At 41.7% G+C, this 17,704-nt stretch overlaps 1 protein-coding gene across 2 annotated transcripts in view; it reads left to right on the forward strand.

Annotated features, from left to right (window-relative positions):
• Window positions 1–363: 363 nt before the first annotated feature.
• LOC124017316 (mitogen-activated protein kinase kinase kinase 5-like) overlaps window positions 364–17,704 on the forward strand; it is a 35,642-nt gene continuing 18,301 nt past the window's right edge. For both annotated transcript variants that reach the window (XR_006835489.1, XM_046332571.1), the window contains exons 1-14: window positions 364–828; window positions 1,051–1,190; window positions 1,891–2,078; window positions 2,366–2,534; window positions 5,754–5,860; window positions 6,422–6,592; window positions 7,697–7,809; window positions 8,224–8,383; window positions 12,480–12,630; window positions 14,190–14,294; window positions 14,678–14,730; window positions 15,432–15,527; window positions 16,157–16,241; window positions 16,880–17,013. Coding sequence is in view for 1 of the 2 variants with exons in the window: in XM_046332571.1 (XP_046188527.1) it covers window positions 498–828; window positions 1,051–1,190; window positions 1,891–2,078; window positions 2,366–2,534; window positions 5,754–5,860; window positions 6,422–6,592; window positions 7,697–7,809; window positions 8,224–8,383; window positions 12,480–12,630; window positions 14,190–14,294; window positions 14,678–14,730; window positions 15,432–15,527; window positions 16,157–16,241; window positions 16,880–17,013 (2,003 nt within the window). In the remaining variant the exon portion in view is untranslated. The remainder of the gene's footprint in view (window positions 829–1,050; window positions 1,191–1,890; window positions 2,079–2,365; window positions 2,535–5,753; window positions 5,861–6,421; window positions 6,593–7,696; window positions 7,810–8,223; window positions 8,384–12,479; window positions 12,631–14,189; window positions 14,295–14,677; window positions 14,731–15,431; window positions 15,528–16,156; window positions 16,242–16,879; window positions 17,014–17,704) is intronic.

Raw genomic sequence — 17,704 nt, forward strand, 5'->3', positions numbered from 1 at the left:
GTTTCTATCAGTGTCATAGCGAAATGTGTAGAATAGCATAAGATTAGCTATACAACGACAAAATGTATCTCTACCACATAGCAACATTTCTGCAGGCTCACCCACCAACGAATTTCTGGCTACACCACTACGTAGTCAGCAGAGGTCGTAGAAGAGCCTCTCTAAATCTAACAGTTAATCTGGGCTAGACATGGGGCAAATTCGTTTCACATGGCCCGGTGCCCCTGGTGAGTAGAGATTCAGTTAAGGACCAATGGAATGGTCTAAAATATACAGACTACGCCGACCGGGTGCACCGAGCCACGCAAAACGAAATCGCGCATTGCAACCGGGGATATGGGAGGGGTTAAAGACGTGTAGAGATTATGGAACAGTTCGCGGAATGTCACTGGAAACTGGGCGAGACGAGACGTACCTGGGGAATTTGCAGGAACAGAGCTGCACTGTCTATGAAGGGTATGCAACACTGGAATATGCGTTCTTGAATATTTGGATACATGTATACCACCGAACGCAGGCGTATGAGCCTGCACGAGGTTAAGAGAAAGGATCCTGTTTGGGTATCAGCTGGAAGTTTATGGCAGGACCCTTTGGCTATTGAACTCAGCACCTCGAATAAACACATTATTTCCCCCCGGAGCCGGACTAGGGCTGTTGCTGTTGCATACATTGTCACTGAGGATGCATCCCTCCCACAGACAGAAGATAACTTGTCACTGAAGTCCGTGAAAGAAGCCTGCGCGGAAACGCACGCGGTGTTCAAAACCATTCCTTTCGAGAGAATATCGCTTGGGACGACTGACATTCTTGATATCTTCTACAATGCAGGCAAGTATAGTCATGCCGACTGTCTGTAAGGCATTGGCCACACCACACGACTTAATTCTTCTAAAGTGTTGTTGGCCAACAAGTTGTGTGTGTGTGTGTGTGTGTGTGTGTGTGTGTGTGTGTGTGTGTGTGTGTTCTGCACCCAGGTATTTTAAGTGCGTACCTGCGCTGAACGGGTGTTTTCGAATTTCGACACCCAATTTGACCCTTCTCTTTTGACAGATGTGGCAGTGGTGGAAATGAGTGATACTTACTGCCAGCAGTCCCTTTTCTATCACCTGGGTGTAAGAGAGAGCTTCAGCATGACCAATAACATCATCCTGTATTGTCACAAGCAGGACAGTGACCTGGAAGCACTCAAGGTACACCCAGGGCATCGTGAGAGTTTAAAACTATTAAATGATTGAGGAAGGGACCAAGTTGGCCTTTTGCCAGCTCACTTTGGGGGGAAATTGGGTTGTAAACAGATATTAGGGTGTGACATTTTGGAAGATGTCCCCTCCATTGCCACAACAAACCCACCACCAGTTGCTTAATATTGCCAATAACTACTGCTGTACTTAAAAAAACCAAAAAACATTTGCAACATATTTTTAGCCCTGATTTCTCTGATATAAGTTGATCCTAGGGTTGTTTTCTCTGGCTTGTTGAACAAAGATTGAATTGCAGTCTTTTATGGGTTTATAGGTCAATGGATTTCCTATGACCTATCAAGCGGATGTGTGTGTTTAGTAGATATATGTGTTTTTAAAGCAGCACCGCTATTAGAGCACGATACCACTCTGGTATGGATAAGGTACCAAGGTGAGTACTCCATTATCATAAGACAATGGAACAGTGTTCATAACCTCAGTAATGTTAATTAAGCTTTTGCGGAGATGTGACTTAAGCAAAAACATTTCCTCATATTTGAACAGATGTTACCACACAGTGGTACCAAAGTGAATATTGTGTATGTTTCTGTTCGCTAATAGTGTGCTGGGCTTTCGTCATAAAATATTCATGTCTGCTGCATATAGATGACGCTTGTATGTTAATGTCCGTATGTGTGTCTTCCCTCAGGAGCAGTGTGGGAGCTACACGTTCATCCCGTATGTAGTGTTGCCACAGGGCAAGGTGTTTGCCTGCGACGCGACCCTCGTAAACGGCATCAAAGAACTGATGCAGCCGAGCTTCCAACTGGAACCCCTCCTCACCCCACTGGTAGAGAGGCTCATCCAACTGCTGGACAATGTGCACGTTCATGCCAGGTCAGCATGTCATGCTACCCACGCTGCATGTCTAACTATTCCCTTATGACTCCCTTGTTGTGTTTTTCCACTTAGTTTTGCTCAACCAAACTGCTTGGTTTGATAGGGAGAATAGCAGCAAATAAAGTACAAGGTTACGCTTGGAAATGTCTAGACTGCCCAACTGCAAATGTCTTTCAGTTAGCGATTATCAGTCTTTCGTGCTGTATACAATATATGCCTCTGGATCAAGAGCAGTTTCAGGTGCTAAGTGCCTTGCTTAAGGGTACAACTGTCTCTCTTATTAGTGAGTACTTCCGGGAGTCCATCCGGCATGAGATCCGCACAGCCCGGGAGCGCTTCAGTGGCCAGGACTTGAGTCAGGAGCTGGGCCGCATCCAGAAGCGCCTTGACACGGTGGAGCTGCTCAGCCCAGACATCATCATGAACCTACTGCTGTCGTACCGGGATGTCCAGGTGGGATTAGCTATGGGAGCGAGGGACCTGGATATCATGTTTATTAGGTTACACTGTAGCAAAGCTTTGTGTAATAGAAAATGAAAATGAGCGCTTCTTATTGGACAAGTCCATCATTGATGGTGAAGACATCATGACGTGACAGACAATGTATAGCCTATTTCAACTTGATTGGCACCAAGCAGTAAAGAGCTGCCCGGGCAACCCACAGCAGGGCCATGTCAAGTGGCCTATTTCTTTGCTATAGCCTGCATAACCTATTTCAATATATATGTTATAAACAATTTATACAATGCAAAAGAACAATGTAGACAGAGCTAAGATTTTCACCAAAGCAGCTCAAAATGTCGTGTCAGAAACATGTTTTTTTTCTCTCTCTTCGTGTCGGGTGATCTGGGCATATAGCCGAAGCCTATACATTTTTTAAAACTTTTATAGCGGACAATCCGGTGTCGGATTATTTAAAAAGCCTAGATTTGTATTTTCTCTCCATTTGATATGAATATGACACCTGTTTTTATGCATGCTGGCTTTCTCCCGCCTCCTCCCTCTGCACTACTTCCTGATCAAACAATACATTTATTTAACAGAGCTCTTAGACAGTTTCAAGTTGCTTTTGAATAAACTTAACATGATAGGCCTACGGTAATAATGAGAGGTAGAACAAACAATAGCAAGATAGAGAAATAGAATGAGTAGTTTGTTCAAACCTTACAGTTGAGCCAAGCTTAGTCTGAAATAAATGATTCATTCCTCCTACTTGCCGTTGCGAACCAAATGGCCAAAAGCCAAATCCTACTAATTAAAAACGCTTATAAAAAGCATTAAGACGAGTTAACATTATAAAAGATATTTCCCAAGTAGGCCATTCCAATAAAGTGTTTAATGTCCTAAAGTTGCAGCTTTCAAATGGAAACAATTGTGAAAGTCAGAATCTATAGGTGATTTTCTGATCCAGATTTATTTTGAATGGCAACTATTACAGGCAACAAGAAGTGAAATTGTGCAAACAATATTTTGGTGGACAAATTAAGTCAAAAGGAAACTTACAGCTGAGCCGAGCTTATGAAAGAGATGATGTGTAGAGTAGGCCTATTTCAATAGCCTATTATTAGCAATGTACAGAACCTACCTACAACATATAGAAGCCTTGGCCTAATAAGAGAGGAAGATTTGTCAAAAATGCAAACCATTGAATAATTATCCAGTTCTGGGGACAGCAGACTTGCTTGCTCTGCAGCCAGGCCCTTCATTATTTACAAACCAAAATATATCACAGAAGCACAGCCCATTAGGCTGTCTTGCGTGTCGGCACACACACACACACACTTCTTTTATGCCACAGCTCCAACAGAGAGGAATAGGCTACTAAAATATATTTTTTGCAGTCTTTTTAGTGTCCATTTTACAATTGTATTTCTTTTAAATAAATACAAATATACAGCACCTGTCGCAAGTTTGGACACACCTAATCATTCCTGGGCTTTTCTTTATTTTACTATTTTCTACATTGTAGAATAATAGTGAAGACATCAAAACTATGAAATAACACATATGGAACCATGTAATAACCAAAATAAGTGTTCAACAAATCAAAATATATTTGAGATTCTTCAAAGTAGCCACCCTCTGCCTTGATAACAGCTTTGTACACTCTTGGCATTCTCTCAACCAGCCTCATGAGGTAGTCACCTGGAATGCATTTCAATTAACAGGTGTGCCTTGTTAAAAGTTAATTTGTGGAATTTCTTTCCTTCTTAATGCGTTTGAGCCATCAGTTGTGTTGTGACAAGGAATGGGTGATATAGAAAAGATAGCCCTATTTGGTAAAATACCAATTCCATATTATGGCAAGAACAGCTCAAATAAGCAGAGAGAAATGATTTACTTTAAGACATGAAGGTCAGTCAATCTGGAAAATTTCAAGAACTTTGAAAGTTTCTTTAAGTGCAGTCGCAAAAATCATCAAGCGCTATGATGAAACTGGCTCTCATGAGGACCGCCAGGAAAGGAAGACCCTGAGTTAGAGGATAAATTCATTAGTATTACCAGCCTCAGAAATTGCAGACCAAATAAATGCTTCACAGAGTTCAAGTAACAGACACATCTCAACATCAACTGTTCAGAGGAGACTGTATGAATCAGGCCTTCAAGCTGCAAAGAAACCACTACTAAAAGACACCAATAAGAAGAAGAGACTTGCTTGGGCCAAGAAACACGAGCAATGGACATTAGACCGGTGGAAATCTGTCATTAAGTCTGAGGAGTCCAAATTTGAGATTCTTGGCTCTAACCGTCTTTGTGAGACGTGGAGTAGGTGAACAGATGATCTCCACATATGTGGCTCCCACCGTGAAGCATGGAGGAGGTGTGATGGTGTGGGGGTGCTTTGCTGGTGACACTGTCAGTGATTTATTTATAATTCAAGGCACACTTAACCAGCATGTCTACCACAGCATTCTGCAGCGATATGCTATCACATCTGGTTTGCGCTTAGTGGGACTATCATTTGCTTTTCAACAGGACAATGACCCAACACAACTCCAGACTGTGTAAGCGCTATGATGGAGTGCTGCATCAAATGACCTGGCCTCCACAATCACCTGCGCTCAACCCAATTGAGGCGGTTTAAATTGAGTTGGACCCCAGAGTGAAGGCAAAGCAGCATATGTGGGAATTCCTTCAAGCATTCCAGGTGAAGCTGGTTGAGAGAATGCCAAGAGTGTGTAAAGCTGCCATCAAGGCAAAGGGTGGCTACTTTGAAGTATCTAAAATATATTTTGATTTGTTTAACACTATTTTGGTTACTACATGATTCCATATGTGTCATTTAATAGTTTTGATGTCTTCACTATTATTCTGCAATGTAGAAATAAGTTAGAATAAAGAAAAACCCTTGAATGAGTAGGTGTGTCCATACTTTTGACTGGCACTGTATATATATTTGGCTTGGCAAATAGGGGGGATATTAATTTTATGTCACCATTTTTTTTATGGCTACTTAATCAAGTTAGAACAAAGGTTGACATCGCCCAACCCTAACAAGTACCGCAAGGGTTAAAGTAAATCAGTTTGAATGAGGATCTTCACTCTGTGTGTCTATTTAAACATGTTAAAGGTGTCTGCAGCCATGCCTAATTTATAATGAATTGAAATCAGATATGTTATTATAATGTTTATAAAGGGTTTGCTGTAATCCAGTCCTCTTTCTGACTTCAGGACTACGATGCCATTATCAAACTGGTAGAGACTCTGAACAACTTGCCCATGTGCTTGGTGGCTGCCCAGCAGAATATCAAATTTCACTACATATTTGCTTTAAACAGGTACCATTGTTCCTCCACTTGTGTATTGCTCACATATTCTGTTTGACGATAGTCTTTCACATTATATAATAGAAGGAAATAATGTGTATACAACACTAAATGGGTTAAAGCCTTCCCCCATTTTAACACTTAATTAGTGAGCTTTCTGAAACCACCTTACTGTTTTTCCCCCTTCCCCCATTTTAACACTTAATTAGTGAGCTTTCTGAAACCACCTTACTGTTTTTCCCCCTTCCCCCATTTTAACACTTAATTAGTGGGCTTTCTGAAACCACCTTACTGTTTTTCCCCCTTCCCCCATTTTAACACTTAATTAGTGGGCTTTCTGAAACCACCTTACTGTTTTTCCCCCTTCCCCCATGTTAACACTTAATTAGTGGGCTTTCTGAAACCACCTTACTGTTTTTTTCCCCCCTATCTTTGTTATTTTAAACAGCTTGAAATAAGCACACAAGATTTTCTTCAAGAAATTTACCAGACACTTTAAATTTGCAGCACAACACATGCTGTTGATTCTGAGGATTCCATCTGTCATAATGTTTCCTAATCTTTGACTTTCAGGAGGAATCGTCCAGGTGACCGTGCCAAGGCCCTGGAGGTGATTCTGCCCATTGTGGAGTCAGGTGGCCGGGTGGTGTCGGACGTGCACTGCCTCTGCGGCCGTATCTACAAAGACATGTTCATGAGCTCTGGCTTTAAAGACCATCGCAGTCGAGACCAGGCCTGCTACTGGTGAGACACACCATTACAGTGTCTATATTAGTACAGCATTCGAGTCAGAGGCAGTTTGTACTTGTAAGTGGTCCTAATATGCACACCGTAGACACAGCATCCCTTCACTCACTCCAGTCAAGTCCTCCTTACTAGCGCTCTACTATGTTACTATGTTATCCCTTTGAGTTCCCTCCATCCTTTCAGTTACACTTTACTTGAGTCCTCTGTCATAAAGGCTGCATAACACTGTTAGAATTATAACATAGCAGATGGCATAAACAGTCACGACACACGTGATACTATTGTCAGGATTTGGCCAGGGTTGTTCCGGTTTTTGGTCACTAGATGCCCCCATTGTGCCTTTTGACCTTTTGTTTTCCCTTGATCCCCATTATTATTTTCACCTGTGCCTCGTTTCCCCTGATTGTATTTAAACCCTTTGTTTTCCTTAGTTATTTGCTCTGTGTTTGTATGTTAGCACCCAGCCCTAATACTCTGTGAACTCTTGTTGATCCTGGTGGACTCTCTTGTGGAATTCTGTTTTTTGTTCTTGTTTGTTTGTTTTTGAGTATCTTTTGAGGCTTTTTGTGCTATACCTTCCACCTTGTGGATTTACCTTTTTGTCTTGGAGGATTACCCTTGTTCTTGTGGAATTCCTTTTGAGGTTGTGGAGTTACATGTTTTCCTGAAGAACTTCACTTTTTACTTCATTAAATACACCGTCTCAAGTACTGCTGTGTCTGCCTCATCTTCTGGGTTCTGCCGACTATTCGTGGCTCAGTTGGTTAAGTGACTGTTTCTCACTCCGGAGACCCGGGTTCGTAACCGGGTCCTGACAGAAACACAGAGCCAAGAACTGAGGAAAACTAAAGGGTTTAAATACAATCAGGGGAAATGAGGCATAGGTGCAAATAATAATGGGGATCAAGGGAAAACAAAAGGTCAAAAGGCACAATGGGGGAATCTAGTGACCAAAAACCGGAACAACCCTGGCCAAATCCTGACAACTATATGTTACTCTGTTATTAAACAAATCATTGCTTAGGTCAGCTCATTGACTAGGCAGCAATATGTATTAGTTAATGAATCAGTTTTAATCTCCCTTCATGGATTCTCCCCCAGGTACGGCAAAGCATTCGAGACAGAGCCCACCCTTCATTCCGGCATCAACAACGTTGTCCTCTTGATGGCTGCCGGCCACGAATTTGACACCTCCATTGAGCTGCGGAAAATAGGTACATTTGTTCTCACCGACACTCCACTGCCCTGAATCGGTAGCCTGTCAAAGGGAACTAGTGTGTTCATGTTTTGTTTAATTGCTTAAATAAACTACAATTGCCTTATTTTTTTTATCCATGTCTGTGATCAACCGAGTGTGGGCTAATTGTTGGTGCAGTCGTAATCCCTGCCAATCTCTATCATCATTGCTAACAGCCTGCATAAAGACACTAAATAATTACACCCGTACATTATTTATCAATGCATGTCACTGTTATTCTGTGCTTCTGTGCCATGTCATGCGTCTCTTTTTTCTTTTGTTACATTTCGATGCCATACTGTTAGCTTGAAAATATAAATATAATACTAATATTCTCACCATCTAGCATGTTTGTCTGTCTGCACCCATCTGTGTGTGTGTGTGTATCCAGGCGTGACCCTGAGCAGCCTCCTGGGGAGGAAGGGCAGCTTGGAGAAGATGCAGGACTACTGGGACGTAGGCTTCTACCTGGGAGCCAGCATCCTGGCTAACGAACACAGGAAGGTCATCGAGGCTTCAGAAAAACTCTACCGGCTCAATGCACCCATGTGGTGAGAGGAGTCACAATTCATTTAGTCAAATCCTATGGTCATCACTGCAAACATTCGAGACAGGACAAACAGATCTGGGACCAGGCAGGCATTCTTGATGTGAAATATATGAGCATATCATTCTAACAGATTCAAATCAAATCTAATTTTGTCACATGCGCCGAATACAACAAGTGTAGACTTTACCGTGAAATGCTTACTTACAAGCCCTTAAGCAACAGTGCAGTTCAAGAAGAGTTAAGAAAATATTTCCCAAGTAGAAGAAAATGAAAAAGTAATAAGAAAAAGTAACACAATAAGAATAACAATAACGAGGCTTTATACAGGGGGCACCGGTACCGAGTCAGTGTTTGGGGGTACATGTTAGTTGAGGTAATTTGTACATGTAGGTGGGGGTGAAGTGACTACGCATAGATAATAAACAGCCAGTAGCAGCATTGTACAAAGGGGAAGGGGGTGTCAATATATATTGTCCGGTGGCGATTTCATTAATTGTTCAGCAGTCTTATGGCTTGGGCGTAGAAGCTGTTAAGGAGCCTTTTGGTCCAAGACTTGGCACTCACGTACCGCTTGCTGTGCGGTAGCAGAGAAAACCGTCTATAACTTGGGTGACTATAGTCTCTGACAATTTTCTGGGCTTTCCTCTGACACCGCCTATTATATAGGTCCCAGATGGCAGAAAGCTTGGCTCCAGTGATGTACTCAAAAAACACAGATGTTGCATGCACCTTGTTTTTGAGATTGAGATGATTAGAAACCAGAATGAGAGGGCAAATTTCAAAATATCTTGTTAAAGGGCCCGCACAGTCATTCGGATTATCATGTAAAATAGCCTTTTATATTTTTTCCCGATTTAAAAAAACAACAACATTTTTTTTTTTTATTTTAAATATTTTTTTTAAATATTTTTAATTATTTTTAATTATTTTTTTAAATATTTTTTATAATGCTCAGAATTGGAGACAAATGCACTTTTTCTCATGTCTAACTATCAGTAAGGTTGAAAAGACAGGCTGAGTAGGCAGGGAGCTAATCGGCTGAGTGGGGAGGGGAGCTCACCTTGACTGACATTTCTTTGAAATATGTATGTCAAGCAACTTGGACGTAATGAGCTGTGTCGTGCCTCTGGCTATCATTAAAGGTGAAGTCTGTTATTTTATCAAATCAATTCTCTGTAATTATTATTACTTGATTAAACTAATCATGTACATTTTAATTAACTAGGAATTTTAATATCTGATCAATTAGTCTTCAATTACTGAATTATTCTTTACCTTACGTCAGTCTAATTTCAAACGTCGTAGAATTCTTGGTTATCTGCACAAACCCAGCCTACAACATGAATCATCCATAGACCAATTGGCTATTTATTTACTAACTAACTAATGTTGGGACATGGTAGATTTGGGCGGGAGAATCCCTTTGTCTTACTGTGAAACTCTCTCAATTGCATGGTCAGGGAGAGTCTCTGTGGTATTTACGACCTGGGGCAATAAAACCTGGGTTTAGGAGAGGGAGGGAGAGTGAGAGAGGGGGAAGCCATGATCTACACCCAGAAAGGTCCATGTCATGACAGCGGTGTTACAGTGAGATCATAAAAATAGCTAGCTTGTTCATCTTGGACAATTTCAGTTGAAACTGGACAGGGTGAGGTCTGGGTATCCCTCATATGAGTGTAGAACATGGCTTCCCCCTCTCTTTCTCCCTCTCCTAAACCCAGGTTTAAAAAAGTATTTAGTCAGCCACCAATTGTGCAAGTTCTCCCACTTAAAAAGATGAGAGGCCTGTAATTTTCATCATAGGTACACTTCAACTATGACAGACAACATGAGAAAAAACATCCAGAAAATCACATTGTAGGATTTTTAATGAATTTATTTGCAAATTATGGTGGAAAATAAGTATTTGGTCACCTACAAACCAGCAAGATTTCTGCCTCTCACAGACCTGTAACTTCTTCTTTAAGAGGCTCCTCTGTCCTCCACTCGTGACCTGTATTAATAGCACCTGTTTGAACTTGTTATCAGTATAAAATACACCTGTCCACAACCTCAAACAGTCACACTCCAAACTCCACTATGGCCAAGACCAAAGAGCTGTCAAAGGACACCAGGAACAAAATTTTAGACCTGCACCAGGCTGGGAAGACTGAATATGCAATAGGTAAGCAGCTTGGTCTGAAGAAATCAACTGTGGGAGCAATTATTAGGAAATGGAAGACACACAAGACCACTGGTAATCTCCCTTGATCTGGGGCTCCACGCAAGATCTCACCCCGTGGGGTCAAAATGATCACAAGAACGGTGAGCAAAAATCCCAGAACCACACGGGGGGGCCTAGTGAATGACCTGCAGAGAGCTGGGACCAAAGTAACAAAACCTACCATCAGTAACACACTACACCGCCAGGGACTCAAATCCTGCAGTGCCAGACATGTCCCCCTGCTTAAGCCAGTACATGTCCAGGTCCGTCTGAATTTTGCTAGAGAGCATTTGGATGATCCAGAAGAAGATTGGGAGAATGTCATATGGTCAGATGAAACCTAAATATAACTTTTTGTTAACTCAACTCGTCGTGTTTGGAGGACAAAGAATGCTGAGTTGCATCCAAAGAACACCATACCTACTGTGAAGCATGGGGTTGGAAACATCATGCTTTGGGGCTATTTTTCTGCAAAAGGACCAGGACGACTGATCCGTGTAAAGGAAATAATGAATGGGGGGGCCATGTATCGTGAGATTTTGAGTGAAAACCTCCTTCCATCAGCAAGGGCAATGAAGATGAAACGTGGCTGTGCCTTTCAGTGATCCCAAACACACCACCCGGGCAATGAAGGAGTGGCTTCATAAGAAGCATTTCAAGGTCCTGGAGTGGCCTAGCCAGTCTCCAGATCTCAACCCCATAGAAAATCTTTGGAGGGAGTTGAAAGTCCGTGTTGCCCAGCAACAGCCCCAAAACATTACTCCTCTAGAGGAGATCTGCATGGAGGAATGGGCCAAAATACCAGCAACAGTGTGTGAAAACCTTGTGAAGACTTACAGAAAACATTTGACCTCTGTCATTACCAACAAAGGGTATATAACAAAGTATTGAGAAACTTTTGTTATTGACCAAATACTTATTTTCCACCATATTTTGCAAATAAATTCATTAAAAATCCTACAATGTGATTTTCTTGATTTATTTTCTTCTCATTTTGTCTGTCATAGTTGAAGTGTACATATGATAAAAATTACAGTCCTCTCTCATCTTTTTAAGTGGGAGAACTTGCACAATTGGTGGCTGACTAAATACTTTTTTGCCCCACTGTGTGTGTGTATGTATGTTTGTATGTTTGTATATGTATGTTGACTGCCAGACTATGTTCATAAACCATGACTATCAATGATGTCAAAATCTCCCATTTGGCATGCCTCTTCTGTTGCAGTTTGCAAATGCACCGACAGATATATTACATGACAACTGCGTCTACATTTTGAACGACCCCCCTCCCTTTTGTTCCATGATGACTAAAGAACTAGCTAACCAGTAACTAGCAGACACAGATGAAAGGGGAATCTTATCATTTTTTTGGCCATAGATGAACAGGAGAAACCTGTAATCTGATGTCACCCTGCAGTCAAATTTTGGCACCAGTAGACTAGCTAGCTATGCAAACACACCTTCTGTGCTGATGGTTACCAGGCGGTACTTATTTAAATTAGGTAGGAGAATATGACATTACCATTGGTATATTCAAATTAGGGCTTTATGTGATGTAACACAAAGCCCTAAATATTTCCACCATCTGAATTCAAGTGTTTGACAACGGGGGAGGGGACCAGTAACTTTATGATCAGACTTGATCAATGTACCAGCAACAGTCATTTTTCATACTTAGGTCATCCAACTCTGATCTGGTTTCATCCAAATATCACCCATTTGATGAAAAACATGTTTTTTTGCGGGACCTTTAATGTTAAAGATAGGGGAAAGGGCTCCCCATTATGGACACTAAGAAAAATATTGGTATGGCCTCTTTAAGGTCAATGTCAATCTCTGTTTAAGGTCAACTTTATTTTGATTTTCAAATACTTATTCGCATCTTTCTTTTGAGGTATGTGGGCTCGATCATGGAGACGTTCATCTTGTATCGTCAGTTCACCAAGCCCCCAGAGGTGAAAATGTCTAAACAGGAGACTGTGGACTTCTGGATGGAGCTGATGCTGCAAGCCTGCAAGCCTACTGTTTCCACTGACCGCTGCCCAGTAAGACCTCACCACATCACATTCAGCTTTATTTAGTTAGTTTAGTCTTGACTGCTGCAAAGACACTCTGTCAGACTCCACCACTCCCAGTTCCTCAAACCCTTTGTGAGATCTCAATAGATTCTCTCTGTCTAGTATATAACAGTCTGGGCATTCAAATTAGAGGTTGACCGATTAATCGGAATGGCCGATTAATTAGGGCCGATTTCCAGTTTTCATAACAATCGGAAATCTGTATTTTTGGGTGCCGATTTGTCTTTTTAATTTTTGTTTTTATATCATTATTTTGGTGTTCTTTTATTTAAATAGGCAAGTCAGTTAAGAACACATTCTTATTTTCAATGACAGCCTAGGAACGGTGGGTTAACTGCCTTGTGCAGGGGCAGAATGACAGATTTTCACCTTGTCAGCTCGGGGGATCCAATCTTGCAACCTTACAGTTAACTAGTCCAGCGCAATAACGACCTGCCTCTCTCTCGTTGCACTCCACAAGGAGCCTGCCTGTTACGCGAATGCAGTAAGCCAAGGTAAGTTGCTAGCTAGGATTAAATTTCTTATAAAAAACAATCAATCATAATCACTAGTTAACTACACATGGTTGATACACGCTAGATAATATCCAAGTATCTGACTGAGCAGTGGTAGGCAGAAGCAGGCGCGTAAACATTCATTCAAACAGCACTCTTGTGCGTTTTGCCAGCAGCTCTTCGTTGTTCGTCAAGCATTGCGCTGTTTATGACTTCAAGCCTATCAACTCCCGAGATGAGGCTGGTGTAACCGAAGTGAAATGGCTAGCTAGTTAGCGCGCGGTAATAGAGTTTCAATCTTCACTCGCTCTGAGCCTTCTAGTAGTTGTTCCCCTTGCTCTGTATGGGTAACGCTGCTTCGATGGTGGCTGTTGTCGTTGTGTTGCTGGTTCGAGCCCAGGGAGGAGCGAGGAGAGGGACGGAAGCTAAAAGACAACCTAAAGCTTCTTACCTGGGAATATTGAAGACTCATGTTAAAAGGAACCACCAGCTTTCATATGTTCTCATGTTCTGAGCAAGGAACTTAAACCTTAGCTTTCTTACATAGCACATATTGCACTTTTACTTTCTTCTCCAACACTCTGTTTTTGCATTATTTAAACCAAATTGAACATGTTTCATTATTTACTTGAGGCTAAATTGGTTTTATTGATGTATTATATTAAGTTAAAATAAGTGTTCATTCAGTATTGTTCTAATTGTCATTATTACAAATTTAAAAAAATGTCATATTAATCGTTATCGGCTTTTTTGGTCCTCCAATAATCGGTATCGGTATCGGCATTGAAAAATCCTAATCGGTCGACCTCTAATTCAAATGCAGAGCAGTAAAAACATATTTGCTTTAACATGTATTTTAACTGCACCGTCATGGTTAGATCATTTGCTAATGAAGTTGGCACTTGGCGTCACCCTGCCGGGATAGTTTGTCACATTAACAGCGTTAGGTGCCATTCTGCAGCAAAAGTATTTATATAAGTAACATTTTAATGCTAAAAACTGTTAACACCATTAACCGTTGCCGTTCCTCAGGTTCTGATCCTGGAGCCGACCAAAGTGCTCCAACCCACCATAGTGTGTGTGAGTGAGGAGGATGACAGCTGCACAGTTCAGCTCAACCACATCACACCCCTGAAGGTACGGACCGTGTTTGGCATGACAATGATCATAAGAGTTGGCTAATACAGTACAAGCAGATCTGGGACCAGGTAAATGGACCCCTACCGCCTCGTAGATATTTAACTACTGAGTTATACTGTACAGGTCTACAGTTTTCAACGTGTCAAGACATTGAAAATGGTAGTTCAGGAATGGTGTGAGAGTGAATGGTGTGTTTTAACTAGAATAGGCGTGGAGTGTTTTCTTAACGGCACCACGTCAGTGATGGGGAAAGAAGACACGCCTAATGAGGAAGTGTGCGTGCGAGGCCGCCAGTGTGTGCAGGCACGTGCATACTTTGTTTGTGTGTTTAGGTTGTTGAGTGAGCATTTTGACAGTCTGCCATGTCTTCCCTTCCATAGAAAGGCCAGAAAGCCCAGTGGACTTTCCCTGCCTCGCAAATCCGGGGAGTGAGGTACGGTAACAGACAGTACAGAGTGTGCTAACATTTGCTGTGTGGGTGAGTGGTGTTCACGCCTGCAGCCCATGCACATCAGGGCTAGTCTACCAGACCTAGATTTAAATACTATTTGAAATATTTCAGTGTTTGCTTTAGCCTGATGGGCGGAGTTTGCAGGTTTGCAACTACTCTATTGGTTCCATTGTGCTCAGTCAAGCCCCAGCTTTAGTATTTCAAAGGATTTGAAATAGTATTTGAACCCAGGTTGCGGTCTACTGAGTCTAAACACTTCAACTATCTGGCGGACTTGGCCACTGGCCATCAGGGTGTTTTTGTCTGTGCTGTTCTCAAAGACTGTGACTGGATATATGTGTGTGTGTGTGAGTCCGTGTCTATTTGGCTGTGGAGGTCACTGTATTTTCCCCTTTTTTTGCTTACCGAACTGCCTCCAGGGGCAGTAGATATATTTATTTGCAACACTATCAACCGGTGGCTTGAAACGTATCAGTATTTCAATCTATACGAGATACAAAGAAAAAGTTTCCCTCTGATTTGCAGAGCCACGTATTGAATGTGTTTATTATTGGCTTTTCTTGTCTTGATTCGTATTCCTTTTAACTTTGTTTGCCTGCATTGCTATTTTGAGAGTACTTGTTGTGATGCCTCTGTTCGCTTTGAAGTGTTGTGTCCTAATCCTCCTCTTTTGACCTGTTCAGTGTTTCCAAGTTTGACGAGCGTAGCTGCTTCCTGTATGTCCTGGAGAACTCGGATGACTTCCAACTCTGCTTTCCCAGCGAGCTGCACTGTAAAGGGTGAGTCCCACACACATACAGACACAGACACACGCTCACGCACGCACAAACACACACCAAAAGACAGCCTTTAGCCCAGCTGTCTAGCAGGAACTGGCGTAACAACCAACCATATCAACCAATGATTCATTCCCCACATAAAACGTACATACAGATTGGGCCTGTTCATTCGACCATTATCACATTATTTGATTGTGTTGACATGACAACTGTTCATGTTTATTTTACACTGGCATATGGAAATAGAGCCTGCTTCTCTCTCCCCTTTCTGTGTGGATTGATAGGTGTATGTATTTTACATTGTGTGCTTATACAGTACATTATTATCTAGGTGTTGTGTATTGGGACACAGTAAATACCCAGTGTTATCCAAGACCTTCTGAGAAGGAAGGAAATAGGAAGTGGTTTTCATAGTAGTATTTGCGGAATCAGTGAAAGGCAAATAACTAGCCATTGATTGAAAGGTCCCCTTTAATATGTCATGACATAAGATTGATAACAGTGCTGTGTACTGAATTTGTTTGTCTGTGTTTCAGCAGGTCTTATCTATGACTTGCCTGTGAGGTCCGTGAATATATGACTGTCTTTCCATATGATTTAGTTTCTTGTGTGTGTTGTTTCTCCATCAGGTTCTGTGAGCTAGTCAACTCTCTCCTAAGCCAGGCAGAAGCCCCAGTGGAGTACCCCAGCGAGCTCACTGGAGGATTACTGGAGGTCAGCTAGTCTCTTTCTCAATTCATCTTTCCTCGATTTCCTCTTTTCTTGCTTCCTTCTGAAAGCGCATTGGAAACCAGGGTTCGAGGGGAGAGACATTGGACCGTCTCCTCCAATACGGTTGAAAAGGAGGTGAGGAGAAAGGATTCAAGGAATTGCGGAGAGAAATTGAGATAGGGCCATAGAAGCCTAGAATCCTCCCTCTCGAGGCTGCTTTTCTGTTTCTGACCCCCCTTCTACCCTACCAGTACACAAACAAGCCCTGTCATGATGGGGTCAAAAGGTGAAAAGTTTCCCTTAACCGCTCCCCAATGGTTAACGTATTCCCGACTCCTCATTTTTTTGTGTGTGTTAAGTTCCTGGTATTTCCAGAACATTGGATTCAGTCCAGCATGTCACTCCAGCAAACCTGGGTTCAAATACCATTTGAAATCATTTCAAATAGTATTTCAGTTCACTGCCGTTCAGAGCAGCAGAAGGTTTTCTAAATTAGCATATTCCTTTTCTGTTGTGGTTGCCTGTGAAATTCTTTACAATATTTCTAACCTACACACTCAAACAATTTTCTTTATGAAACACACATTTGGTTTCACATCCGTCTTCCTGTTGAATTAAACCTTCTCCCTTACCTCCTGCAGTTTATCTATGAGACCAGTGAAAACGGAGACAAGGTGGTTCTGGGTAAAGGAACCTATGGCGTGGTGTATGCTGGGAGGGACTTGAGCAACCAAGTCCGCATCGCCATCAAGGAGATCCCAGAGAAAGACAGAACGTATGGAAAACACATTTCCCCTGTTTACTTTTTTTTGCATGGTCCCAGATCTGTTTTTTCTGTATCGTCAAACAATGACCATACTTGTTGACACGACAGCACAAACAGATCTGGGACCAGGCTACTTTTCTTTGCACATTATACCATAAATCCCAATTATTATCTGAGCCTAATATGTAAAATGTATTATATAATTGTAAGCGAAACGATTAATGATGAGAATAATGAACGTGCATATGTTTTCCTCGACATTCCAAATGTGTAATGTTTCTCCAGTATCCCCATAGCTACACCGGAATCTACTCCCCGAAGAGATGGATGTCTATTTAGATTTCCCCATTCCTTGTTTACGAACCTTCCATCTCGACTAAGAGCTGAGCCCCATAGTTCAAGAAATGTTAATACTAAGTTCCTCTGCAGAACTAATGGCCACTTAGGCTAAAGCAGCACATGACAGATGATTTGTAAAGCTCTCATCATATTCATACAGTATGTATGGGTCACAGCTACACCATGTCAGCACAACTGCCAGATTAGAGTGTGAATTATTTTTTTTTTTCAATGACGGCACAGCTAGCACTAACATTTTTTATGTTTTGTAGCAATGTTGCTATAACTGCAGATGAACACAATGTCCCATTTGCTAATGCTATGCTAAATCTAGTGCCAATGCTAACTGTTGGTTCTCTCC

Source organism: Oncorhynchus gorbuscha, unplaced genomic scaffold (assembly GCF_021184085.1).
Source record: "Oncorhynchus gorbuscha isolate QuinsamMale2020 ecotype Even-year unplaced genomic scaffold, OgorEven_v1.0 Un_scaffold_177:::fragment_3, whole genome shotgun sequence".
In the NCBI taxonomy this organism is placed as follows: domain Eukaryota; kingdom Metazoa; phylum Chordata; class Actinopteri; order Salmoniformes; family Salmonidae; genus Oncorhynchus; species Oncorhynchus gorbuscha.